The sequence below is a fragment of the Podarcis filfolensis genome (assembly GCF_964270895.1).
Source record: "Podarcis filfolensis genome assembly, chromosome: 13".
In the NCBI taxonomy this organism is placed as follows: domain Eukaryota; kingdom Metazoa; phylum Chordata; class Lepidosauria; order Squamata; family Lacertidae; genus Podarcis; species Podarcis filfolensis.
In genome coordinates, this window is record NC_139615.1 from 50,042,074 (window position 1) to 50,070,039 (window position 27,966).

General features: G+C 46.6%; 1 protein-coding gene across 5 annotated transcripts; it reads right to left on the minus strand.

Annotated features, from left to right (window-relative positions):
• Positions 1-61: 61 nt before the first annotated feature.
• On the minus strand, positions 62-25,034 carry NR4A3 (nuclear receptor subfamily 4 group A member 3). 5 transcript variants are annotated; one of them, XM_083582972.1, is made up of 8 exons: positions 24,618-25,034; positions 22,343-22,477; positions 19,611-20,518; positions 16,126-16,255; positions 13,847-14,019; positions 7,724-7,923; positions 6,879-7,057; positions 62-3,218 (listed from the first exon to the last, which is right to left on the minus strand). In XM_083582972.1, the coding sequence occupies exons 3-8, from the start codon at positions 20,514-20,516 to the stop codon at positions 2,956-2,958; spliced, it is 1,851 nt and encodes a 616-aa protein (XP_083439098.1). In that variant the 5' UTR covers positions 20,517-20,518; positions 22,343-22,477; positions 24,618-25,034; the 3' UTR covers positions 62-2,955. The 5 variants fall into 5 exon arrangements, with proteins under 5 accessions (XP_083439098.1, XP_083439100.1, XP_083439099.1 ...); XM_083582974.1 differs by having other exon boundaries at positions 6,879-6,936; positions 24,618-24,955; XM_083582973.1 differs by lacking the exon at positions 22,343-22,477 and having other exon boundaries at positions 24,618-24,973.
• Positions 25,035-27,966: the final 2,932 nt, after the last annotated feature.

Below are 27,966 nucleotides of genomic sequence, written 5' to 3' on the forward strand. Positions count from 1 at the left end.
AAGCCCCCACATTGCATATATTTCCTCTATACTGAATAGTAAGGTCATCGAGAGGCTGTGCTTTTCAATGCAATGATTTATTTCTCAAGATACGCAAACCAAGTTCCTGCTAATTTTTCAGTGTTCTAAGCTTGCTCCCAGGTTTTAAACCACAGCAGATCTAAGAGATAAAAAATCACATCATAATTCAGCAAAATTCAATACAAATAGGGCCTCTGGGGGAAAAGTTAATTCAATTTAATCATTTTAATTTACACTGGATATGTAGAAGAGCATTTCTTTCAACCCTACAGGTTAACACATTCACAAAACAGAAGCATTGCTGTTAGAGGAACAGAAAACTTCTGAAGCACTCTGTTATCTGAAATAGAAATAAAAACAAGGCACTATCCATTAACAGCTGTAATATTCCTGATTTTAGTATATGAAACAAGGCATGTTCACACTGAGAAGTTTCTAAGAAAAGGAGTAGCAGAACTGGCTTTGCATTTTGTTTCGTTTTTCACTCTTGAGATTTGTCAGTGACTATCCTGTATGAACAAACTGATCAACTTAAAAAAATAATTATCCATAGGTAACAAAGATGAAGTCCCCCCCCCCAAAAAAAAATCTATGGAAGTGAAACACAATGATCACAGGAAATTTAACTGTGGGAATATTTATTATGCCATGGATGAGTTATCATCACTGTCTCTGAGCCCCGGAAATTTGGACATCTCAGAAATTAACTGAATGGAGAAGGGATTCTGAGAAGTGTTTTGAACTAATTCTGTACCACAAACTTTCAAAAATGTTTGCATTTTATTTGAATATTGAAAATATATTAACTAAAAAAATTCTTACAACTACAAAAGCATATTCTTTCTAATAAACTTTGTTTGCCTATTATTATAAAAAAACCAACCCTTCATATCCCATTTACTGCCAAATGAGAACTGTGGTTTGTGTGTCTCCAGAAAGAGAATGAAAGTGAAAAATTAAATTACTGTCAGAGGTTCTTATTACCTCTAGTGAGTTATATATTTTGCACATGTGGCAAACACTTTAGCATGCCTTTTAAATTCTCTTCTGATTGGGTGCATGAATTCAAAATCAAAATACAATTGCTTTACAGTTCAACAAGTAAAATTTACCTGCAATAAAAAGCTGTTTCCTCAGATATTTAATCATGCTATTCTGTTTGCCCATGAAGTCAATACTAAAAAAGCATTAATTTTTAAAATATCTGAAGGAAAACTGAAAATATAACTTATAATATAACTTTTCCTGTTGATACCATTACCAATCTTGAGATTAATATGTTTCCCCCCAAAAGCACACCCAAATATAATGATAAAATACCAGCCTTTTTAAAAGTGGGATAATAACTTGATATCTAAGTTGTCCAATGCATCTATTAGGCAGTTAATTTGGCATCTGTTTGATTGTATAATTTAATTTCTATACAGTTTTTTTAAAAAATACAAAATTACTGTAGACCATTAACAAAAAAAGATACTGGGGCATGAAATTGACATTCAAAATGTTTTCTTTTCTTCTTCTTTTTAGCAAAATGACCAATCTTAACTTAATACAGTGCATATAATCTTTTTTTTGTAAAGAACTAAAATATTTAAATATTATTTATGTTACCAAACATGAGCAAAATTTTTAATATCAAAGTGCTAAATTGTACTGCCTTAAACGTCACTGCAAATAAAACAGTAAGATAAAGTTTACTTGTGGAAGGATGAATTTTATATACAGCTGGTTAATAGAAATGCGCACATATATGTGTGTGTGAACTACCCACACTCAACTGAATCAGTGTGAACGCACTATTTCGTTGATCTGTGTAACGTGGCTCCCAGGAGCGGGCAGTCATTGCAATAAATACAGGCGAAGTTTTACAATATATTATGCATGCAAATATTTATACAAATAAAGACACTATGCAACAAATAGTTTCATATTAATATAGCATCAACAGTATAAACATACAAAATAGGGAGTACATACACGGAATGTTTAAAATGCAGCCCACTAAACCCATTCTAGCATTTACATTCAGACTATTTTTTACAAGACTTGTTCTTCTTCCAAACTGTCTTGTATCCTTACTAATCAATTTGCTAAATTCAGTTCTAAACTGTAACTATGCATGGTGCTGACCCTTTCGGTTGCTATGCATCGTGACTTACTTCGTAAGAATGTGGCCTCATCACAAATTGCTCCTTCCTGCCTTTCCTCCCTCCCCCCTCCCATATTGGCATGTTAGTAAGTCATGTTACATGGATTCAAAGTTTGGGAAACTTTATCATGGAAGTTAGTGCATGTAAAAACTATGCCCCCCCCACTCTTGCTATTTCCATTTACTTTTTATATTAAAATAAATTATAATTAACAAACAAGACTTTAAAAATTGCACTTGACCATGGGAGTTAACAGCCGTTGTCATTTTGCTATATCTGATCGATACGAAACATGAATCAACATTAGAAAAAAAGAGAGAGAATTTTTCATTTGTGCCAGGTTAATGTGCCCTTGGTACAGGAAGTATGCTAAAGGTATAAACTATAAAAGACATACTACCTGCCTGAACAATTTGCCATTGTTACTGTTTTCAAACACTACTATTTTCAAACACACAGCATCTACAATTTTCTGCTCACCACTTAAGATGAGGTGCTATGCAATAGATTTTTTCCTGCTGGGGTAGCATCGTTCAAAAGTGCCATATTAGTGATTAAAAAACAAAAACTGCACTCAACGCTCCCTCTCTCCAGTTTCCTAGCTCCAGACCTGTAGATACATTTTAGGCAGCTTGCAAGGAAATTCATTAGGCGAAGTCCAATGCTCAGGGCTGGAATTGCTTTTTCCGCCGGTTAAATGAGAGCAGCATTGTTAGCATTAAGTTTTCAGTCTTTTTTTGCCTGCTCTGGTAGACAGTTGCCCTTCACGAGGGTAATTTGAACCTCAGAATGGTAAGGTATCCAGAAACAGTTTGTCAATAATGGAAGGAGGCGGCACCAAATCTTCCAATTTCAGGTAAAAGATCCGCTGGAGTCCGAGGGTGCAGAGGGAGCGCAAGTCAGCAAGGACCCCAAGCACTTTGGACTCCACAGGCTCAAAAAGTTGTCCTTTGCTTTGGCAGCTGAAGGCCAAGTGATCTTTAAAGCTGCTCATGATCTTGTTGCATAGCTCATGCACTTTCTTTGGTTCTTTTAAGCCATGTCGTTCTGCAAAGCAACAGGAGAGAACGCAAGTGAGCACCCATGTTTTATGATCAATTTGTCAGCTCCTCTTATTTATACTAAAAGGCTGCTCATTACTAACCACATTACATAGTAACTACAGTACTGAGATGTGAATGTCAGGGTGAGGTGTGGCAGTTAGAGACATGCACTAGTTTGGTTTTAAAACACCACTAATGTCTTTAAAAAATGCCTTCTCCAGTTAAGAGACCAAAATGTTTATGCGGCCACAGGTGAAGAGAAAGGGATCTAGATGATGTATACATAATTTTAGTGCCATAGTTTCATTGGAGGATTGGATGGCAGAACTGTCACAGAAGGTGTTTTGGAGATCTCCCAGCTTCCCTACCAGTTGTGAATACTCTATAACTATGGCAACCATTATTTATTCAGTGAATTCAAGTGGAGATCAATATCCACTGTGAGCTCCATCAGTGCTAGGCCTGGAATTCCATCAGGAATTCAGACACTCTTTTAAGAAATGAAAAGCACCTCAACCAAGCTTTGCTATTTTGATTATCTTCTACTTTTTGCAGCTTATTTACCTGTAAAAAGGGCTGGAGAGAAAGCAATCTCCAAGCCAGATATTTCAGGGCTGGGAAAAAAAGATTTTATTGCGTTGTGTAAAGTGCTATATTAGAAAACCCTGAATCTTAAGAAAAGCTTTCACTATACTCCACCTTCCACCAAACTTGTGACAAACGGTAGGTGGAAACAGATATGGAAAACATAAGAAGGTCCTTCTAGGCCTTTATAAGGTTTTCCAGAGAAGCTTCCAGGAGGCCCATCTACTGGAGAGGTAGCCCTCCTTGACTGTTGCTTTCTCTCTCCTGCTAATTGGTACTCTGTACCATATTGCCTTGGAAGAAAAAGTTGCGCATCGAGGTCCCCCAGGCTACCCCAATAACTCACACTTCACACATCAATTTTTGTTTAAGGTTTTTGGCATGAATTTGGCCACAACTTTATTTAAATACACACACGTGAGTGGTTGCTTAGGCATTGGTTACGACTATCTGTCCTTGCCCAGGGACAGAAGTGACTTCTGGATTCCAGCGGAAGCCAGTGCGGGAAACAAATTTTGGGGAGAAAATGAAGCTGGGCCTCAGTCCCTCACTTCTCACCCTCATGTTCCTGGTGGCTTACATGGCCCAAGTCCGATGCCAGGGACAAGGACGAAAAGAATGGCAAGCCCCTGGATTCCTTTAACGGAATTCCCTTTCTGCACCACCATTGGAGGGGTAGGCACTTACCCCTCCACCAACCAATTTGAACCAATGCCTAACCGCAACCTTACAAGTTGTGACGATTTGCTACACAGTAGGCAAAAACCAAATGGCAACAGCCAATCAGCCAAATGGACAAAATTCCTACCAGGCCCCTGCCCCAAAAGCAGGCAACCCCATGACAGGCATAGCAAGGTCAGAGGACAACGAAGCCCCCCCCCCTTTTCAGGGAGGGTGGGCGGGTGATCCGGTGCACGCAGCCCAAAAGAAGGCCCCAGGCTGCGAGCCCAGTATTGAAGACCTCTGACCTCTCCTACACTTTAGCAACATAACATTCTCCCCAGCAACACTCCTTGCCCAATCACAGCATGTGGCCAATTTGCCCAACAACGGTGGGGTGGCCTTTTTGGCCCCCACCGCAACACGTGCTCTCTATTATGGAGAACACGCTTTACCACGTTTTCTTTTAGAGGGACAGTAAGCCAGTGGCCCATGAGGCTGGAGGTGACCTGCCAAGAAGTCCTTGTCTGAGAGAGAGAGAGAGTTCTGAGAAGCTGCATGTCTGATGAAGTGTGTGTGCTGCATGTAAAGTGCATGTGCGCGTCTGCAATGGCCACCCCCACTGCTGGCATGGAAGGGTGGCTGGCAGCCCATGTGGCCTAGCCCTCGGGCCAGAAAAGGACAGCCTCCCTTGCCCTGGGAGTCATTCCAGGGGGAAACTTCAATCCTGTTGCTTCTGCTGGACCCCTCTGCAGCTTTTCATACCACAGTAAAGGTAAAGGGACCCCTGACTGTTAGGTCCAGTCACGGACGACTCTGGGGTCGCGGCGCTCATCTCGCTTTACTGGCCGAGGGAGCCGGCGTACAGCTTCCGGGTCATGTGGCCAGCATGACTAAGCCGCTTCTGGCAAACCAGAGCAGCGCATGAAAACGCCATTTACCTTCCCACTGGAGCGGTACCTATTTATCTACTGGCACTTTGATGTGCTTTCGAACTGCTAGTTTGGCAGGAACAGGGACCAAGCAATGAGAGCTCACCCCATCGCGGGGATTCAAACTGCCAACCTTCTGATCGGCAAGCCCTAGGCTCTAGGCTCTGTGGTTTATTCTTCTGCAAATGGTTTTGGGAACCTAGGGGCTTTGCTTGTTCCTGGAGAGTAAGACCTAGAAGCAGGACCCTTGTTCTATATGAAGCCACAGACAAAATCTCACTTAGAGATTTGGGCAGTGGAGGCATCAAGATTCTGATGCTAGGATTGCTTCCGTGCACCCCCAAGGAGACAGTGGAAAGCTTGGGTCTCTGCTTCATCTGTTGCAAGGGATACAACAGGCTGAAGCTTTATCCATACAAGGTGGACCTGTTAGTGGGCTCATGGTCTGATTTGGGTTAGGAGTCTTGAACGCACTCCCCCTAAAGAGGAGTGGCTCACCCACAAGCCATGCGCCACGGGAAATGGCCTCCCAGCGCCTGCTGGGCAATAAAACTCTTCTGCAGGGAGTGTTGCTGTGTTACGCATTTCTTGCCTGCTACACAATTCCAAATGAAAGTGGCAGGATTTGGCCCAAGATCAGTAGAGCTGAAATCCAGGACTTATTCCAACGTATCATTGATTTCACAGGAATTTAGGCAGACTAACTTTGATCAGGACTGAACACAAATTCTTAGCAAGAAGGCCCTTTCTCCAATGAAATATTTACTGCAGCCTATGATTTGCCCCTGACTGAACACAAAGAAGCATCAGTTAACGAATAAATGATGTCAGAAATGGGAAACTTACAGGACTGAGAACGTGTAATGCAATTTTTCGGCAAGTGAAATATCACAGAGAAAATGATCTCATGGAAAACATAGCAGTAAGGGCTTTATGAACTGGAATAATTCACTATTGCAACTCTTGTCAGTCTAGCCTTTGCAAGCATTTAAGATTGACATGGGACGCGGGTGGCGCTGTGGGTTAAACCACAGAGCCTAGGACTTGCCGATCAGAAGGTCGGCGGTTTGAATCCCTGCGCCGGGGTGAGCTCCTGTTGCTCGGTCCCAGCTCCTGCCAACCTAGCAGTTTGAAAGCACGTCAAATGCAAGTAGATAATTAGGTACCGCTCCAGCGGGAAGGGAAACGGCTTTTCTGTGCGCTGCTCTGGTTCGCCAGAAGCGGCTTAGTCATGCTGGCCACATGACCCGGAATCTGTATGGTGGCTCCCTCGGCCAATAAAGCGAGATGAGCGCTGCAACCCCAGAGTCGGCCATGACTGGACCTAAAGGTCAGGGGTCCCTTTACCTTTTTAAGAATGACATATCTTTTTAGAATATTGTAAAAGTGGATGGGCACTTACTGAAACACCTTATTATCTCTAAAAAATATTTGCAGAGATATTTTTTTTAACTCAAGAGTTTTTTTTAAATTGAAAGTGTTCTTACCTGTCATCATACTTATAGCTGCTAAGCATGCTAAGGCTGGGATGTCAAGGTTGAGGCTCTGCAAATTTAAGGAAAAGTCTTTAATTGAGTCGAGCCACTCCCCAAATCCACGAAGGCACTGAAGTCTATGAAGCACAAGTCCATTGCAGAAAACAAATTTATCTTCAGCAGTGTCAGATCTTGAATGTAAAAAGACACACGTTATGAACGTTGTTAGAGTGGCATGTGCCATTGTTAACAGCACATCATTCGCACACTAGCACATGTTTACTTGGAAAGAAGTCTGAATAAAATGGATTGGCAAGACTAAAGCTTTGGGGCAGGTCTACAAAAACAGCCGGTCACATAGTAATCTCATTTCGGCTGAGTTGCAAATCCCTGAAAAAACATGCAAGAACCCTTCTCCTGGGCGTCTGATTTTGCGTATGGAGGGAGAAGGGTTTGTTTCTGTTTTAATGGGAGTCCTTCAGTCATGCTTGCAGTAAATGTTTATGGGACACTTCTATCACGTTTGCACTCAACTTTCCTTTACCCACCTCTGCACAATCAAACCAACTTTTACAAAGTCATGCCAAGAAAAGAAAAACCACACGCAGAGAAGGGATCAAGAATTCCAATTATCCAGGGGAATCTTTTCTTGACTCATAATTTACTTGGCACGCGAATTAAGCCCTTGACCAAGTAAACAAGTCTGACTGACACATGTCAGCCCAGAGATCCTGCCAGACAGAGCTCAATTTGCACAGCTATTATAGTTTTAGAAACAACAGAGTTAATGACGTCACAGTTATATTTTAAAATATTAATAAGTCATGACTTCTCGACAAAATGAACCTCAGATTTACCTGATGGACATTCTCAATACAAAGAGCTCCAAAAACGCTGATTCTATGAGTAGAGTTTGATCTTCCTTTGGGAGGTCTGTAAATCCTGGGATTTTTTCGGCCCAGACCCTGGATATGTCAATGGAGGCAGTGAGAAGATTATAGAATTGTTGCACATGTTCTGCATCTGTACCTGTGGAAGTCTGCTCAGTGGAACAGTACTAGAATGAAAATTATTTTTGAAAAGAGAAAAGGGGAAATATGTTTTTGAGAAATATCACAGTATTCTTCTTAACCTCTTTTCTGCCAAGCAAAAGCAGATTTTATACAAATTGTCAGGTGTGCTTTGTTTTCATATGTGTAGCTCTGAATGCTTATTCTACACAGACACAGTGAATATGACAATTCATAAGCACCTCAACTCCTAAACCATGCCTCAGGGCTTCCTGACTCTTACATGAGAGTTGTATCAATCAAAAGCATCCTTTAATCAGCCTGCTTTGCTTCCATTACAGTCTCTCTGAAACTAAAATGGTTATGAGAGCTGGCGTGGACTTTATGTATTATTTACTTATACATTTGTACCTCACCCTTTAGCCAAAAAGGCTCCTGGAGCAGTTGCGGCAGTTCCTGCCCTCCTGCTCACAATCTAAAAAGATACAACGTGTAAGGAAAAGGGAGTGGGAGGGAGAAGGGGAAAGCAAACTCCAGTTCTTAAAAGTAGAGATTTGGAAAGGCAAGGGAGATCTGGGTTTAACACCCCTGCATGCCCATAAAGCGTACTGGGTGACTCTGGACTATTGGCTCAAACTAATCTATCCCACAGAATGACTGGTAGTATAGTACTCCAAGAAACTAATCTAGAACATGATTTTTTCCATTAAACACTTGACAGGGCTGGCCCCAAGACATTTTGGCACCTGAAGTAAACCACAGAATGGCACTCTCCTCACCAGGGAAGAAAAGGGGAGTGAAGATCTTCATCAAGAACAGGGGTGGGTGGGTTTGCCCTCCAAGGAGCATGCTGCAGCTGCTGTGGTGCTGCAGTGGGTGATCTGGTCTTTGGAGACCAGATCTGCTGCCCCTGTGGATCCTGCCATCTAAGGCAGTCGCCTCACCTTGCCTCATGGGCAGTCTGGCTCTGCATTCGCATTGCTCAAAAGGGCCATCAGACATGCTCTTTTATAACAATATGAAAGTGATGTTTGAGCAAATGCATACTAATGCTAAAACGTTGAGGTGGAAATGCACATTGTGTGTTACCTGGGTTTTGCTTTGCCTAAAACTCCATCTCAAGTTCTTGTCTCTAAATTTGTAGGATCAATTACTTTGTGGGTTGTGGGAATGTTTTCCTGATCCCAACTGCAGCAGCCAGTGCCAAGGGGAGCTAGGAGTCCAGGAACGTCAAGGAAAGCCACAGAAGGGCCACCCCAACTTAGAAGAATGATGCCCCCACATCCCATTTCCTTCAATTGCTTGCAGATCAGTTCCCATCATCTTCCACTATCTCCTAATTCTTCATCTCCGCCTTTTAAAAGCATGTTCTACTACAGCTACAGGATATACAACTGCGAGGCCAAGCTATACTGTGCACCGACAGAGTTGCCAGAGAAGTTAATCTAAAGTGAAATTCAGGGAGAAATCTGGAGGGTTCCACTCAGGTGAAACTTTTGTACGAATGTCAAGGGAAGTTAAAAGAAAACTGGAATGACCTGAAACATTATTGAAGGGCAGGGCTGCACAACTAATTACTGCCATATTTAGGGGCAAAGGCCCGCTTCAGATTTCTGCTTGACAATATATTTTTGTCTGAAAGTTTTAAAAACAACTTTTCACAAATAATATTTCTTGACAAACATGTTAGCATTCCCATTACATTGCTGTAATTTGAATAAAGTTGTGGCCAAAATTATGCCAAAAACCTTAAACAAAAATTAAGTGTCAATTGTGTTTTTCTTTGGGGGGTGTCTTGGGGACCTCGACGCGCAAATAATATTTCTTGACAAACATGTCAGCATTCCCATTTGATAGATCTACAAACAGGGACTTGAATACTTAATTAGAGATGGGGAGCCTGAAGCCCTCCAGAAATCACTGGACTACAACTCCCACAATCCCTGACCAATGACCACCATGGCTGGTGCTGATGGGAGTTGGACTTCTGCTGGACAAGTTGGTTAAGTGGCCTTCATGTTTACATTCCCCCTCCATTTTAGAACTCCACGGTTAAGCAGGGAATATATAAACGACCTGTAAGTTTGTATGCCAGGATGACAGCTGGATATGTATTGTAATTAGCGAGTGTAAAAAATTAAGTGGCTGGGGAGGGGGGTGCTACAAAAGAAACGTACTGAAATGTATGTATCCTCTTGTGTCTCCAAGAGGGTTGCCGGGTTCTCCCCCAACCATGATGCCTTTTTTATGAAAAAAAAAAACTTGTTGGCTGTATTTGTTACTAGATGTTGCGCCTCTTTGTAATGAATTTTACTGGCCTGTGACCATAATAAATTGCTTGCCTAAAAAGATATATTTTCTAAGCAGATAAAAGTGATACTTGTTATCAGCACAGCTTCTTTGCAGGTTGAACTTGAAACCTAAATGCACATGTGCAGTGGCAGAGATTAGTGCTGCTGTTACTCTCTTGCCGCATCCTTCCCAGGTCCCATAGCTCCTCTTCGCCTTTCTGCTGCAATTTGCAGAACCTCAGTCCCTGCCCGCTACAGCAGATGGGGGGTAGGGGGAAGAGGGTGACTAATGAGATCTGGGAAGCAAGGGGATGGGTGGCAAGAACTCAAATGCATTAATGGTAAAAGGTGTGATCTCTGGTTTGCAAGTTGCAACCTGGCAGCCCTGCTAATATCTTTTGTCTTCCCTAACCAATAAAAATAGTGCCACGAGAAAGAAAGAAGCACAACTGAATTCTTGTGAACTGAAGGCAATCTGATGTGGAAACGCAGCAAAGTTATTGTTTTTTGTTCTAAGCACCGGGATGCTTAGTCTCCCTAAAGAGTATTACCAGCAAAGAGGCTTAACAGTGCAGATCCCCAAAGATTCTGGGGGTTCAGAGGCCCATCCAGCTCCTGCTGTCTACCATGGTGTAAGCCCCTAGGCTGAATGCACCAACCACTCCAGTAAACGGCAGGTGGTGCTCGGAAACTTTAGTGGAGATTGTGTATTGATTGAGAGTATATCTGGTGTAGAAATGTGTTGCAGGAATTTTATTAATTGTATATAAAAGGAAGGGGGGTTAAAAGGTTGCCAACTGTTTATCAGGGAGAGAGAAACTGATGAATTTTTTTTTTAAAAAAAAACAAATGTGGCCCAAGCTAGCATATTGGCACTGTGGGTTAAACACTGCCGCTTGGGCTTGCCGATCAAAAGGTTGGTGGTTCGATTCCCCACGATGGGGTGAGCTCCCGTTGCTCGGTCCCTGCTCCTCCCAACCTAGCAGTTCGAAAGCGCGTCAAAGTGCAATTAGATAAATAGGTACCACTCTGGCAGGAAGGTAAACGGCGTTCCCGAGCACTGCCAGAAGCGGCTTAGTCATGCTAGCCGGCTCCCTCGGCCAGTAAATCGAGATGAGCGCCACAACCCCAGAGCCAGCCACGACTGGACCTAATGGTCAGGGGTCCCTTTACCTTTACCTTTATGTCACCAATGTAAACATCAGAAATGTAAACATCAGAAATCTAAATGTAAAACTTCTGAATTTATTTCCTACTAAATTGGGAGGGTTGTGCCTTTCTCATCTGCCACATTACTAATGAAACTTTAAGCTGTCTATGTTTGCTTGATTTGATATCCTTAATAATCCAAAAGTATATTTTAAGTTTGTTGTTTTAAAAGGAAGGGGAAGGAATTCACTCCCAAAAGGCTGAGTTATGTTAATCATATTTTGTGGTCCTTGGTCACAAGCTTTCCCTCCAGTTCCAGTTCAGTGCGATGCAGTTTGCTGCACACTGTCCTGTGACTGTTGCGGTAAAGGGCAGTATAAAAATACCTAACTAAACAAACCTCCAGCTGGGACTCACTTTTGGTTTTCAAGCCTGACTGTGGGGGTATATATTGCCCAGGGGGCATTTGCAGGATAGAATGAGCAGGTTGAGAAGGAGCTCAGTGCTTCCCTCCTGCCGGTGGTCCCCTGCAAATGCTGTCATTTTGACTCTAGTCTTATGAAGGTAACACAAGGTTTGAAACCCTGTGTTTAGCGCTAGGCAAGCTCTCCTTGTTAATTTATGATCTCCCAGAGTCACTGCATGGGGCAGAATTCTCACTGAACTCAACCAGAGTTTTGTCTGAATAAAAAATGGTTTAACGATAGATTCTCGTCGCCTTGACACAGCTCATGTCTGAAATGGAGTTGGAACAGTGTAAAAACAGGTGGGAGACCCGAATGAGGCCTGATGCCCTTGAAAGGGTTTCCTCCTAGTGACCGCTTTTTGAAAGCCAGTTTCTAAATATACTGTTGCTATGGGTTGGGTAAGCTAATACCAGCCCTAAAACATTAGCAGCAAGTCAAAATGAATTCAAGCATAACTGTATAGCATCTAAGGATCATCAATTCAAGTTATCTAGGATGACTCTGGCTCAAAATACTGGCTGGTCATGAAACTACTGTTGTGTGTCCACATTGATTCTGCAAAGTATTTAATAAAGATGAACCAGCCCTACATAAGGCATGTGGAAAAACTGGGCAAACATATTTAGCCAAAAGTTAAGACTAATCAATAGTTAATATTAAATGAATTTTATTTAACAAAATTTTGCTAAGCTGTGCTGACTGCTCAAAGTTTATGTACCCAGGTAAATCTAAAATGCTGGTCAGCAATATGATTTTGGAACAAAATACTGTCAATTAAAACATAATCAGCATGTTTACACACGCTTCTCAACAAGAGTTGCATTCTGCAATAGGACTCATGAAATCCAGCTGAAATCTTAAGTGCTCACTCTCAAACTACTTCTGTGTAAATAGATGCTCCACCAAAAAAATCTCATGCATTAGAACTACACAAAAGCAGCGGATACTAACCATCGTGAGTAAAATACAAAAAAAAATTATTCTCCAATCCCCCAAAATTACTTGGAAGTAGGCCCCACTGATTAAGTTAATTGGGAAACATGTTTAGGTTCTGGGTCCCGATCTCCATCCCCAAGGCAGCTTTAACTATTATTTGTGCAAATAACCAACTTTAATGCTCCAGATTGCAAACCATCCCAAATGAAACACGCCAAATGAAAGCATAAAATTATGATAAGATTTATGACTAGGGATTTGTCAAGCGGTGGGCTATCTTTTCATTTCGAGGTGATGGCTTTTCACTTCAGAAAAAAAGCATATTCCTGAGATCAGAGTCTCGCTTTCACTTAAGATACAGGAAGCCCACAACTTACACAGGGGTTAAATTCTGGGCATGGTGCCTAAAGCCAAAATCACATATAGTCAAAACACATTGGATGTGGGTGCGATTGCTAAAGTCTTTTCACCTGGGTGCCACTCGCCCCCTTTCTAATTCTTTTATTTTTATTCTTATTAATTAATTTTTTTTAAATTTGGCCAAGTGCATAAAGCTGAATGCACACAAGTTAAATGTGCCTAAGCTGCGGGCTTACTGTATATGGAAATTTTGAAATGGTGGAAGATTGGGTCCAAAAGTGCTGGCTGATGTACATGAGAAACCACAGGAAAATTCCAGTCTTTCTTACTGCTTGGTTCTAACCACAGTTACTAATTGGATTTAAGGGGACTTACTTCCAAGTAAAGATGCAAATGACTGGACTGAAACACACTTATGATTCACAAATCATTTAAATTAAATGGGGTTTCTTTTGTTACTTTCTACTCTCTATATTACAGAATCCTGCATGAAGCCCTGACCAATTTCAGGAATAAAATGAAACCATTCTGCAGCATTGCTGCAACTACAGACAACTTCTGGCAAAATGCTGTACCGTCACAAAGCACCCATTACTGCGGCCAGAAACCACCCACTTGTTCTACCTGCATCCAGTATTTACCGGTATTTCATACATTAAAACACAACAGTTGATAAAGAATCCTATGTATCAGCTGGCCAAATATATTTGCTAAAAGCCATTGGTCATCAAAAAAGCTAATTCTATATAGAAAAGCACAAAACCTACTCTGGAATAATCAAGCTCTCTGGGTGCGGAATCGGATAACGCTTGCACAAGAGCATTCATCATACTGACTGGAGGAGAAGGTGGCGAGGGCTGAGGAAGCTCTTGCTGCAAAGGGCTCTTTGGTTTGGAAGGCAGTCGGCCTCTTCTCCCTTTCAAACTGTCGGTACGGACAACTGATCAAGGAGGAGAGAAAACAAAAAACACACACCATCAGTCTTCAGAGGCAAATTCCAACAAGATACACGTGAACATTACACGGCCAGCTTTTTGCCTAATTAATACGAGGGAAATCAAAGCAGACAAGAAAGCTGTCTATCGATCTCCCTTCCTTAAACATGCAGTTTTAGTTCACAGCAGTTACACAAATGGAGATTATGTAAAACAACAACACTTATTTTACCAATAGTCAGTATTCACTAGAGCACTATCCTGTCTATTCTGTAACATTTATAGGGGACGGAGATTACCGGCATTTTATGAGTCTTGCATGATTTAAATTTGTACATGCTTGATTGTCATGCATAAACCACAGCACTGCGAAAAACAAATACCTTTACATTTGTAATTAGCACTAAAGATAAAATGAAATATAATATTGACAAACACATCTTGTAACTGACTGAAAACATGAACTAGATGGCAATTCACTTCTCTTGAAGTATTTATCTCAGTCTGTATTAATGATTTTAGATAAAACAAGACTGTCAACAATTAAACAGTTTTACAGAGTTATTTTTGATACGTCTACTTAGAAGTTAGTCCCATTGATTTCAATGAGACTTACTCCCAATTAAGTGTGCACAGGGCTGCAGCCACACACTTCCTGAGTAAATGCCACTGAACCCAATTGGGCTTACTTCTGAGAAGACAAAGTCCTGCATATTAAGCTTCTTTATTTTACTCCTTTCCCCCAAGGAGCCTGACATGGTGTACATGATTCTCCGCCATTTTTTCCTCACAGCAGCCCTGAAAGGTAGGCTATGGCGAGAGATTGTGACTGGCCAAGATCGGGGATCTTAATGGTTGGATAGGGAACTACCAGGTCCTAGTCTGACGCTCGAGCCAGTGGCTCTGACAAATTATTTGCTTTTCAACTGATAATACACATAACATTCAACCCTCAGTGTAATTATTTTAGATACCGATGGGAGTTAAAAATAGCTTCCACACATAAGTGGAGGAAAGCCAAATTTTAAATTGCCATTGCCTTTGGTGGAAACACATGAAAGGGCTTTTTCTGTGGCGGTGCCCCGTCTGTGGAACTCTCTGCCCCAAGGGGTTCGGTTATTCTGCCTCTTTATTTGTCATTCTGCTGACAACTGGTAACTTTTTTTAAAAAAGCTTTTGATTCTGTGGATATATTGCCTGTCAGCAACTGTGTCAGTGGCCTTAAAGTTAGCCATGACTAACTTTTAAGTCAGTCTACTGATTTCACTGGGTCTTCTTGGAGTATGACTTAAGCACCCTTTGTGCTTCTGCTGCCGTTTTTTAGTTTTGCTCATTTGTATTTTGTTGTTGCATTTAAGTCATAAGGTGCTCTCAGCAATTCCTTCGTGTGGGGGATATAGTTTATTTTCTAATCAACAAAACAAATAACATATTTTCTTGGAAATGTCCTTTTACAGGAAAACACCAAAACTAAACATAGCATTTAAAAAAAACAAAACCCAAATCACATTGATTAAAATGTGACCTCACCATTTCAAATTAGCCCCAACATCAATCTATTAAAACTTCTACTGATAAATCTCTATATTTAATGGATAAAAAGGCTTGCAGCCCTGAAACACTATTATCAATTATGATAGCAAAATGGATATTATCTGCTTGTTTCATGTCTATAAAGTACCTAATAATTTTGAGAAAAGGAAAGTGGCAGTATTTACATGAATTTGATGAGGGTGGAATGCATTAAGCCCCATTCAGCATAGCAGGGCTTTTTTCTAACTAGGCTATGTATAGGAGTGGGCTTCTCAAATAGAGGGAGACAAGACTCAATGAAACAAGCACTAAGTAAAACAGCAAGGAGAGCAGACTAAATAATTGGTGTGGAAAACCTTCCTTTTAAAAGTTCTACTTTCCTGCTCCCATATCTAAAGAACCTCTGAACAATCCATGTTAAGAGACCCAACATCTGTTGTAAAGTCATTGTTACGCAACGTGTAAAAACAAAGACATTCACTGTTATTTTTAAAAATCACAATTCCTTTAGGGTCCCTCCTTTTGCACTCAAGCCGTTTTGTAGTATGATGTGCAGGCTAATAATAGCAAACTCTTACCTTCTTTTACCATGCCGACACTGAGACACTTCTGAAATCGGCAGTATTGACATCTGTTTCGACGGCGCTTATCCACCGGGCAATTTTTATTAGCCAGGCAAACATATTTTGCATTTTTCTGAACTGTCCTCTAGGAAGATACAATGCAAGAAAGAGTGAGCCGGGACCTGACAAGTTGCATTTTAATTACAGTGTGAAAAGTGACAGTGCAATTCACATAATTAAATAAAATTAATTTCCTAACACACTAGCCTCCAGGAAAAACAATTTTATTAGTGTTAGCTACTGACAATGAAAATCGACGGTGGTTCAGAAGCTGGGCTCAGGAGACAGCCAACTCCTAAATGATAAAATCATATCTGAAATTACCAGGTCATCGCATCATACCTTTGGGGAATGTATTATCTGGGCTTTTAATATTCCTCTGAGAACAATTTTTACTTGGTTCATTCCCTTGATTATTACTGACCTTATTAAAATAGAATCAAAATTACCTGAAGATTGATCTCTCTTGCTATCAAGATAACTGGCTTAGATTTATCTCACTACTTCAATTATTAGATATCAAAATAACTGGTTTAATTCATCATTGCCATAAACAAAGAATATATAAAACACAAAGAGAAGCAAATGTACAATATATAAATCTGTAAGTTAAATTATACAAGTATTACCATGGGCTCACAACAAAATTTAAAAAATAGGGGGCATGATTCAACCAAAGTTAGGTACTTTTCAGTCAAATTTATTTGAATGGAAGCGTTAAGCTGAAGTCCTTTTCTCATATATATGGTTTTTTTTAAGGAGTTAACTGTCTATGGTTAAATAATGTTTGCATGGAATTATTTTACTATTTTTTCATTCTTTTGTTTCTTGCCTGCCCTTCGCTCTAAGATCCCAGGAAGGGTTGCAGCATTGAAATACAATATAAAAAAAAATTTAAGCAACTTTCAGCCATAAATGCAAGGTGGGTCATAAAAAACACACAAACCTCAAGTATTAAGATTAAACTTGGGTTTTGTTAAATGTGAGGAAAACAGATACTGTAATGTATTCAGACATCTAAAGTAAAATGAAAGGGGTATTTATTTCCTTCTAATAATATTACTTATTACTTTAACCAAGAGCTGAAAAACAGTGAAGGCTGCAATCCTGTCTGGAAGGAAGGCCCACTAGATAGCACTGACATCTGAATAAACATATGAAGGATTGCTATGTGCTTGTCTTTATATAACAGCATATTTTTAAAACCTAGTAGGTGACTTTGCTATACTATAACTTGCACATTATATACTGGGGGTGGGAAATTCTTGCTATAAAGGGACCAAGTTTCAACTGTCTAAGGGAAGATTTCTGTGGTTTAGTGCAGGCCAAAATTAGGGCTTTAACAGCAAAAGCCTGATAAATATGCTGCAAATATATTATCACTAAGTAGTGACCATAATATAAAACATGTTTCCAACAAAGGCAATAGGAAAGCAATTGATCCCTTCAGTTGATACAGGCTCTAGGAAGTTTGGAGCTCAAGGCATGGCCAATTTCTTTGGGCATGTCCTACTGAAATGAGCAGGAAATTACACCCGCCTCTTCCTCTCAATGGACATGCAGAAGAGAACTCTCTGGCAACATGTGTCCCTTGACCCCAAGGAGAAACAGGGCAGGCTGACGTTTCAGTATCAAGAGCTAAAGCAACCTTGTACACCCTCAAATACACAACATAGTCTGAAAAACAAGTCAACCAACATATTTATGGAAACAAGATATGTGAAACAACTGTGTATAGCACACACAATTTGTTTCATATATATCACATTTATTTAACGTTTTGAGAGCACGTCTCTTCTCAGTCCTATTAGAAAATACAAGTCTGTGTTTTGACCCTGAAACTGAGCCTGAGAGAGGTGGAGTTTTCTCAGCCTAAGGCCACTTGGCTTAGTGAATTTGAAGAGAAAACTCTTAGATGTATTTGCCTGTTTCCCTACATTGAGGTACAATCCTTTACCCGTTCACCTCACATGCTGAACATGATTTGCAGAACAAGTCAACCAACATACTTTATTATACACGAAACAAAGGTGGTGTATAATAAAATATATAAAATGCATATAATAAACATATAGATATATTTGTATAACGCATTTATGTGAGAGTGAATTTTCAATATATATCTGAAATATTGTCTTAGAAATCACCTGGGACTTAATTTCAAGTCAAGAATAGGATTGCACTGTGAAGGCACATTCTCCGTGGTTGGCCAGGCTGCTCCATAGGTCGCTTTCAGCAGGGCACTGGTGTCAGGCACTGGTGTTAACCTTTAGAGCCCTGAGCGGTTTGGGACCCGAGGACTGTAAGGGCTGCCTAATTCCACGTGTTGTTTCTCCGTCATGCTCCAACTACCACCTGAGGCCTTACTTCAGATCTCTCCGCACTGGGAGGAAAGACTGGTGTCAGTGAGCTTTCTCTGCTGTTGTGTCCACACTGCTGGGTGAGATTCGGCGGTCCTGTCATTATACCGCTTTAGGTGATTGGTGAAAAGGCCCCTGGCTTTATAATTAAATAATTTGCTGGCTTAATTTTGTATTTATTCAATGGCTGTTTTGGAATCATCAAATGCGCTTTTAGTTTTCTGATATTTTGATTCTGTGGTTGACTTTAATTTGGGGATTATTTGAATCTTACTTTCATATTGTTCCATTACTGATTTGTTAGCTATCTTGCATTTTCCCGGAAAAATCAGGTAGGGCAATTTTTTTTTTAAATGAACAATGTAAAAGCTTAAGAGCAGACACAATATTCAGCGAAAACTGGTTGCAACCAAGACCCATGGAAAGTAACCAAACTTGTTCCATTGAAATGTGCAGCTTTTAATCCACATCCACTTAGAAGTACCATTGTTTTCAATGGGGCCTCCTCACAAATAAGGCTGCAATCCTAAACACATGTAGCAATCCTTAAACCCTCCTTAACACAATGGGACTTACTTTTACCTAAACATGTACACACAGATCCTGCTCTCCAAACACAACTTGTTCTCAGGAAATTGTCTGCTAGGCGAATATCTGCATAACGAGTCATGACTTCGAATGCATTCCTGACCACAGAATTTTGACTCCAAAATGAGGAAAAGACCTGGGAAACCCCTCTAAATCCTTGCAAGGAAGGGGGGGGGGAGTTTTCTTAGTTGTCAAATCTCCCTCCCTCCTACAACCAGGGTTTCTGGAGAAATGGGTGCCGCAACCCAGAAAAACACAAAAAGGAGACTTGTTTAAGGCTGCTTATCTGTTTACAGCACCACACACAGGTCTGACTCTTCGAATATCAGAATCTGCATTATGTATAATGAGGTTTGGGTACTAAATCCTCGTGCTCAGATAAGTGAATTTTTGCACAACGAGCATTGGGATAGCAGGCCCCGTGTGTATTGGATTACACTGCTACTGGCTGAAGGGGAGGGGAGAGCGGAGGGCTCACATTGCGGTTCTTACCTTGAAGAAGCCTTTGCAGCCCTCGCATGTCCGCACGCCATAGTGCTGGCAGGCAGCATTGTCCCCGCACACGGCGCAAGTGCCCTCCCCTGACGAAGAGCTTCTGCTGGGTGGAGAGGGAAGACCACTGCTGCTACCGCTGCTCTCCCCCAGAAGACTGGAAGCGGCTGCATTGAGACCCAGCGGCGAGAAGGCTAAGGCAGCTGCTCTCTTGGACAACGGGAGCCCGTACGGGTGGTTTTCCATGGCGGCTTGGCCGGCGGGGGGTCTATCCGATCCCATGGGCAGGCTCAAGGCAGTGGCGTCGTAGCACATGTGGGCGCCAGCAGGTGGCGTGTGGGGCGGCGAATGCTTGAAGTGGAAGAGTGGGAAGCGGCCGGGCCCCGTTTTCATGGGGGCAGCGCTCATCAGGTGGCCAGGGGCCATGCAGGTCTGTGCTGGTGGAAGAGGGGGCGGCGGTGGCTCGTCCCAGGGGGCCTGGTGTGGGGGGAACCCGGGGGTGGTGGGCGTGGAGGGCGGGGACTGCTTGAAGTACATGGAGGTGTTCACAGCCATGCCTTCATCAGCAGAGGGAGGCAAGGAAGGGTGGTAGCCATGCATCCGACTGTCTTCCATCTTGACGAGGGGCCTGTGGCTTGCGGAAGAGGAGGGCGAAGAGGACTGCATTTGGTATAAGCAGGAGGGCTTGAGCTCATAATTCCCAGCATAGCCCTCCATAAAAGTGCTGAAGCTGGGCAGAGAGGTGGTGGCAGTGGCACTGATCTCAGCCCCGCTCATCTCCATGGTCAGCTTGGTGTAGTCCGGGTTCATGATCTCGGGGTTGTACTCCGAGCCATAGGTGAAGGTCTGAGCTGCATAACTTGAGCCAGGGGGCGAAGGGCTGTACTGGGCCTGCACGCAGGGCATATCTGCAAGGGCAAAGAGGAAAGGGTCCATTAGCAATGGCTGAACTCCCAAGTTTTCTCATCAGTACTTGTTCCTTGTGTTACTTTATTGCAAGTCCAACTAAAACACATTTTCTGCCTTGGAAATGCTTCAAAATGAAACAAATTTTCTACTTGGAAAATACTTCTGTGCGGGGCACACGAAAAAGAGACATGCATATGACTAGTGTGCTATCTCTCAGTTCAGTTTCAGGCAATGAAAGATACACAAGTCCAATGGGACTTACTCCAAAGTAACTGGATATAGCGTTGCAGCCTGAAAGGTTTTCCACATAAGGAGTTCCTCACATTTGTGGAAGCCCCTCGAATGAATGTGGGAATTGCACATCCCATAATGTGCAAAAGTTAACACTGGCTTTCAGGCAGCTGGATCAAGTGAGCAGAGTTACTCAGCGTTTTCCAATGATATAACGACAGAATTCAGCTCCCCAACCCCTTGACTGTTTAAATTTCAGTTATTTTTAATATATCAATCAAGAAGCAAAAGAAGAACTAATAGGCTCTGAACAATTAGGTCCTAATACCCAAGCTGGGAGGGGGCAGGGGAGAAATCAAAATATCAAGACATTACAAAAAGAGAGAAAAATGAAAATGTTTGTCAGTGGTATAGAAAGGAAGAACATATACCAGAGATAAATGGTTATTGCTGTTGGATCTGCATATTGATATTTTTATAATTTGAAGCTTGTTATTGTGAAGGTAAATCAAACTAGCTTTAACACCAGCAACAATGCTATGATAGCACTGTAAATGCCCATATAAGAATCTGAATAAAATATAATAAATATACCATTTTATTTTGTGTTATTTTCATTGATACTTTAATGAAACTGAAACTGTGAAAAAGATTAAAACATGCAATAAAACATTAAATCATCAAGTTTTAGTATTAGTTTTTGAGGACTAAAAGAGACCCTTTGGTAAAAGAGAAGAACATACTGTATGTTGCATATTTATTATGCATGACAGGAGATTTAGGCTTCTTGTTTATTTCAAAATAAATGTAAAGGAACCAAACACATCCACAATTCTCATAATGGCCTCCCCCATTTAAATAGCAGCTCCTCTTTCTTAATTTGTAAAGCAACTTCTTGCTTTCATTTCAATTTTTCCATTAAAATCCATAAATAAATTTACAATGTAAGTAGTAAATTTGTACAATGTAAGTACAAAACATACCAGGCTCTGCTTAGCTTTGCAAATGTTCTGGCAGTTTTACTGTTGCCCCACTTTAAGGAAAGTTGCCCTATAAACAGTTATTTAAGATTTAACATTCATGTTTATAGTAAAATATGTTTTGCAGATTTTAACTACTGGGATTTGCAAAGAAAGAGAACTCAGGCTGCAAACCTAAACACTTACTAAGGGAGTAAGCGCCACTGCAAAAAAAGCGAGGCTTAACTGCCAATAAAAGATGCACCCAGGAGCGTCCTACCTTCTTTCTGACTGAAAACTACTCCAAAGAAAACTCTCGACTTTAAATTGTGTGCTGCGCATCTAATTTTTCTATACAGCATATATTAGAGGAGGCTCAGAGACCTCTCTCCAAGTTTCCTTTCCTTTCTTTTGGAAAACGCCCTCTTTCACCTCCAGACCAAGACTGCACCCAGACGAGAAGCCCCTGAGCGACACCCATGCCTCGGGCAGGAAAGCCCCCTTCGTTCCGGGAGAGAGGCGCTTTCCCCAAGAAAGCAAAGGTCGCCGCTTGACATTTGGGCGCGCGGAGGAGCCGCGCTGGAAAGGGGAAGCGGGCTCCGGGGAGGCCCCGGCCGGGCTGGGCGCCCTTACCTGGACGGGGACTTGCTGGCCGAATGGTGCGGACAGCGGGCTGGGCGGCGGGCTGGGCGGCGGGCGGGGGCGGCGCTGGCTGGTCGGCGTCGGGCTGGCGGGGGCTCCCCGGAGAGGGCTCTTCCGACCTGGACTCTGCAAGACGGAGACAAGGGAGTCGGCGGGGGCGGCGGGCAGGATCCCGGGGCCGGAGGAAGGGGTCTGGGGAGAGGCGGACGCCTGCCGCCCAGGCAAGTCCGGGGAGCCCTCGAGGGGGACATCCAGTCCGCAGCATCGGCCACCCCCGTCTCTACCCGATGCGCTTTTATTCACGCGAAATGCCAGCTCGAAACCTGCTGCCGCAAGGCTCCCCGGATCTTGCAGCCCAGGCTGCTCTGGACGCAGCCACACCCGACCCAATTTCTGGCCTCGGGGGTCGGAAAGTCCAGGGTCCAAGCGCGCCCCTGCCGCCCCTCGAGGGGAGTCGGCCTGGGAGGGGGGCGTGTGTCGAGACAGGGGCTTCCCCGACGCCTGGCCCTCCCGCGCCAGGGGCCAAAGCAAAGCGCCGCTGGGCGAAGGCGAGAGGGGCGCAACCTTTGCTCTGGTCTCCTGGAGGAGGGGCGCCCTTCTAGGGCGGCATCGTGCCCTCGGGGATGCCCATGCGCGGGCACGAAGCGGCCTCCCTGCTGTGGCCGGAGAAGGTCCATTCTGCCCCGACAACCCCGTCGAGGGGGCGGAGGGCTCTCTTCCCCAGAAGAGCCGCGCTTGGCTCCCCTTCCGCTGGGCGCGCAGGCACCAACTTTCAACCAAGTTCAAACCGAACTTCGCGCAGCCGGGCACACAGCTCTTCCCGCTCGCGCCCGGAGGAGTCACATCGGACCCCCTGAACCGCCCCGGGCCCGGGCCGGCCCGATCCCACCGCCAGCAGCTCCCCCGACCCAGGGACATCTGGCTTCCACCTTCTCAGCACCAGAGACGCCTTAGGGGACCCACCCAGCTCCTTGGCTCAGGCTGCCCACCCATCAGCTGAGGATCAGGGCTGGAGGGGCCGGCTGGGCTGCCCCGGCTCGACGTCTCAAAGTCCCGCGCCCCCTGGAGACTCTCGCCTCTCAAGCCCGCGGCGCCCCTACTTTCCTCCCAAGGACGCGAAGTACCGGCGTCCCCCAAGCACCCTGGACCATCCTGCCCCCAGCCCGCCCCCCCGGGTTCCTAAGTGGGCAAGGGACGGGCTGGCACCCTTGGCAAGCTAAACAGGAGAGGGGGCTGCCAGCCCCCTTCCCTCTTTCCCGGTTAGCCAGGGAGAAGGATGGGCCGGCGAGGAGAAAGCAAACTTCGCAAGGAGGAAGCGAAGAAAATCCCAGGAGTTTGCTGAGCCCCCGCCCTCCCACCAAATGACTGTCCGACGGGGTCTCAAAGGACTTGAACACGGCAGGAGAACCAGGAGTCGGTCCGCCCAGAGCGCTAAATCCAAGTGGCAGCCCTCCGGCACGCCTTTTTAAAAGCGAAGCGACTCCAGTCCCACCTGTGGAAACCCTTCCTCCGGAGTCCCCGATGGGGGGCTGCTGGCGAGTCCTCCGCCTGGACGCTCCTCCAAAAAACCCGCCATCCTTCTTACTTTCAAGTTAGACACCGTGCATTAGAAAAGCCCCTTCTTCGCCCGGCACCCGCCTCCTGCCCCCAGCAGCGTCCATCCCGCCTCGCCCCGCTCTTCCCCGAAGGGGCTGGGCATCGCCGCGCCCCGGGCGAGGGGCACTCTGCAGGGTGACCCCCGCCTCCGCCCCGGGGCAAGTCCGCCTCGCCCCCAGAGAGCCCGGGGCGACGCCTGCCGCCGGCCTGGCCGCAGCGCGGGACCCGCCCAACAACCTGCTTCCGATGGGGCACGTGCAGGATGCCTGGTCCCGAGCAGCCCGCCGCCCGGGTTGAAAGAGGGTCTCTCCGCTTCACTTCAGAAGCTGGCCTGCTTCCCCGCCATCGCAGAGCCCCCGCCAAACCGGAGGGACCCGCCGAGCCGAGCCGAGAAGGGAGCGACCCGCTTCCTCGCCGGCCGAAAAGTGCCGCCGCTCCCCGCGCGCCACTCCAGCCTGCCTCTCCCCGCGCCCCGCGCCTCCTGCCCGCCCGCCCCCCGCCGGGAAGCTCCGCTGCCCCGACCAGGACAGGTCGCCGCCCTCCGGCCCGCCCGCCATCCCCATGACAACGCCAAGCAGCCGGCGGCGGGAGCGGCGGGCGCCGCGCGGAGCGAGAAGCCAAGCCCCCAAACTTTGCGCAAGTGCCGGGGCGCCGCGCCTCGCCTACGTACTGGGGCGCTGTGGCGGTTCCGTCTTTACATGCAGTTTGTCCCGCGCCCGGTTCCCCGAGAAGCCGCAGCAGGTGGGCGCTGTGGTGAGGCGCGGCGGGCGGGCAGGGAGCCGGCGGCTCGGGCGAAGCGGCAGTCCGGGGGGGATGCGCCGCCCCGAGGCATGGGGCGCGGGCCAGCCGGCGGAGCGCGGAGCGGGCGCGGCGGGGGCGGCGGCGCGAGGCGCCTCGGGCTCGGAAAGGCCGCCGGGGCCAGCCGCTCCCAGCCCGTCCGCGTCGGTCGGCGGCGAAGGCGGCTCCGGCTCCGGCTCGGGCTCCGCAGCGCGCGCGCCACCTCTCCCTCTCGCCGCTCTCCCTGCGCGCCGCGCGTCATTTATGCGAGAGGAGCCCTAGCGGCCTCTTCATACAGCGGCTGGAATGCGAGACGTCAATCGTGACGCCATGGGAGCCTGACGCGCCTGACCCCCGCCCCCCGCCCCCCCCGCGCGGCGTGGGGACGCGCACACACGTGTGCGGGCGACCCGGCTCTCGGGCCGGAGGAGCCCCGAGGAGGAGAGAGGCGGGCCGAGAAGGGGCGCGCGGCGCGGGGCCAAGCCGGAGCCGTCTTGGCGGGGCGACGGCGCTCAGGGGGTCCGAGGACGTGGAAAACAGGGGCTGGCTGGAAGTGCCAGAACGAGATCGGCTCCTGTATGTACACTCAGAGACGCACCATCGAGATCTGTGGCTCCGAAATATTATACATATAGATTTTTTAATATGGTGTGCATGTTTGTGTCATATTTAAGAGGGCCACACCGTACTCAAAGGAATTGCATTGCAATTCAAATATGTGCGCGCGCCTTGTGGTTGTGGGGTGGGGCTTACCTAAGTCCCCCAATATTTTATATCCCCTGACGTGTGTATATGTGTATATTTTGCACGGGGGGGAGCGCTCGTTATTGCACTTCCAAGTGTAATAATAATAATAAATTTTATTGTTTGTACCTGCCCATCTGACATCAACAAAATATTTAAAACACTATAAGGCTGCCTTCTTCTAAAAGTTGTGTAGGCATTTAGCTCTTTGACATCTGACGGGAGGGCGTTGCACAGGGAGGGGGCCACTACCGAGAAGGCCCTCTGCCTGGTGCCCTGTAGCTTCACTTCTGGCATGCAGGGGGCCGCCACAAGGCCCTGGAGCTGGACCTCCGTGTCCGGGCTGAATGACGGGGGTGCGGACGCTCCTTCAGGTATGCAGGGCCAGGTACTGTCTAGATATAGATAGCGGAAGCGCAAGAACGTGGTGGAGGAGCTCCCTCAATTGCTGGGCGACCTTCCGGGCTCCAGCAATATTCACTGGGGCCCCTTTAGCCGCCCCATCATTTTTGCTGCCACGTCCAGCTGATGGACAGAGCGGTTCTTCTTTCTTGCGCCGGGCACCTTGCCTTTGCTTCTGCTCAGGCCACCGTGGCCCTGGCCGCCTCGCCAACTCTCACGGTCCCGGTGACAGGAACGCGGAGAAGGAGGCGCGGACTTCTACGCGAAGCGAGCGAGGCGGCGGAGAGCATCCGGAATGCCCGGCCAGGTGAAAGGAGGACGGGCACTTTCCCTTTTGCTCCGCTGCTGCCCTGTTGCTGCGGAGGAGCAGGAAAGCTGGCGTCAACCCGGAAGAGACTCGAGCCTGGCACACGCGTCCACACGCGCCTTCCTCTCCCAGGAAAGTATTCCTGCAGGTTGCGGGAGAGAGTGTGGACCCGAGGCGAGGAAGGGGAGAGGCGCTGGAAAGACCCCTTTGCGCGCGAGAATACTTGGTCTGCGGGACTCCCCCTCCCCCCCCGGCCATTGTTTAGACGGGTTAAGTCTCGTTGCTGGAACGTGTGAATGGGATTGTTCCCCCGGCCACCTTGCACAGGACCAGGCTGCGCGCCTCTGCCCGGGCACTTCCGTGCGCACCTGTTTCTCCGACCGGGGGCAGCTCCCTTCCGCGCAAAGCAGCTCCGTCGCGGAAAGGGAACCGGCCAGCGCGCAGCCCTCGCCCCGGCCCCCCCCGCCCCGTCCAGCGAGGGAGCCCCGTCCGGGAGCCAATGGGCGCGGGGACGTCAGCGCGCGGCCCCGGCCCTCGTGACCCCGCGCCCAATCCCAGCCCCGGACGCGGCGGGCTCCCGGCCAGGCGGGGCGGGGCCGAGGAGGCTTGACGCAGAGGAAGGCGCGTGATTGACGCAAGCGGCCAGGCTAAATTTAGCCCCCGCGGAGCCGGTTGCGCGCGGCAGGGCCGGGGGCGCGCCGGGCGGGTCCCGAGGCGGCGGGCGCCCGGCTGCTGCTCCGCCCGCGCGCAAGGGAGAGCTATTTCGGGAGCGCCGCGCGGCCGGGCCAGCCAAAGATAGCGCGGGCGGGAAGTATTTATAGCGCGGCGCCGCCGCCGCCGCCGCTTTTCCGGGGCGGGGAGAGGAAAATGCGAGCCGGAGCCTCTGCCCCCGGGGCGAGAGCCGGAGCAGGGATTCCCCGCGCGGGCGGGGGAGGGCGGAGACGCCGGGGCTGCCCCGGGCCAGCCTGACGCAATGGCGAGCGGACGGGGATCTCCCTGCCGGGGCGGGGACTCCGCCCGGAGCCGCGAGGCTTGGTGCCGCTCGTTGCCCGGAGGGGGCCGCTGCCCTCTCGCCAAGGAAAAGGGACTTGCAGCCCGGCCACGCCGCCGCCGAGTCCAGAAAGCTGGAGCGGGACCGAACAACCTCCGGCCCCCTCCGGGCACTTGCTCGGGCGCGCCTGGGTGCAGCGCTGGAACGGCTGATCCGCGATCGGTGGAGACGCGGGTGCGGACGTGAGGATGTGCCGTGCACGTGCGCGCAGAAGAAAGCCTCCCTGAAGCCACAGGGGATTGGCTCCTTAATAAATACCCGTAGAATTGCAGCCCGACCCTACCTGTGTTTACTCGGAAGTAAGCCCCACTGACTTCTGTTGGATTTGCTCTCAGGTAAGTGTGTACAGGATTGTAGCTCTAGGGCAGCATTCTATGCGGTATTTACTTGAAAGTAAGTCCCCACGAGTTCAGTGGGACTTGTTTACTTGTTGTAAGTGACTGAATGGTTTTTCTCCGGTCCTTGCTGCAAAACAAACAGTCTTCCCATATCCTGGTACTGACAGCCCTGGAGGAGAAAAGCAAAACGTGTGAATACACCTTTAACATGCTAATAGTGAGATATGCACATGTATGCATTTAAAAATGTAGGGTCCAGTTGCACTGGGGTTGCTGCAGTCCATAAGCATAAGTGCATATGCATCACAGGAATCTTGGTTACATTCCGTAAGATTCCAGCAGGGATGTTTGCTTTTGAGACCCCTTGCAGCTGATAAAAGTTGCAAATGGGTGGCTTCCC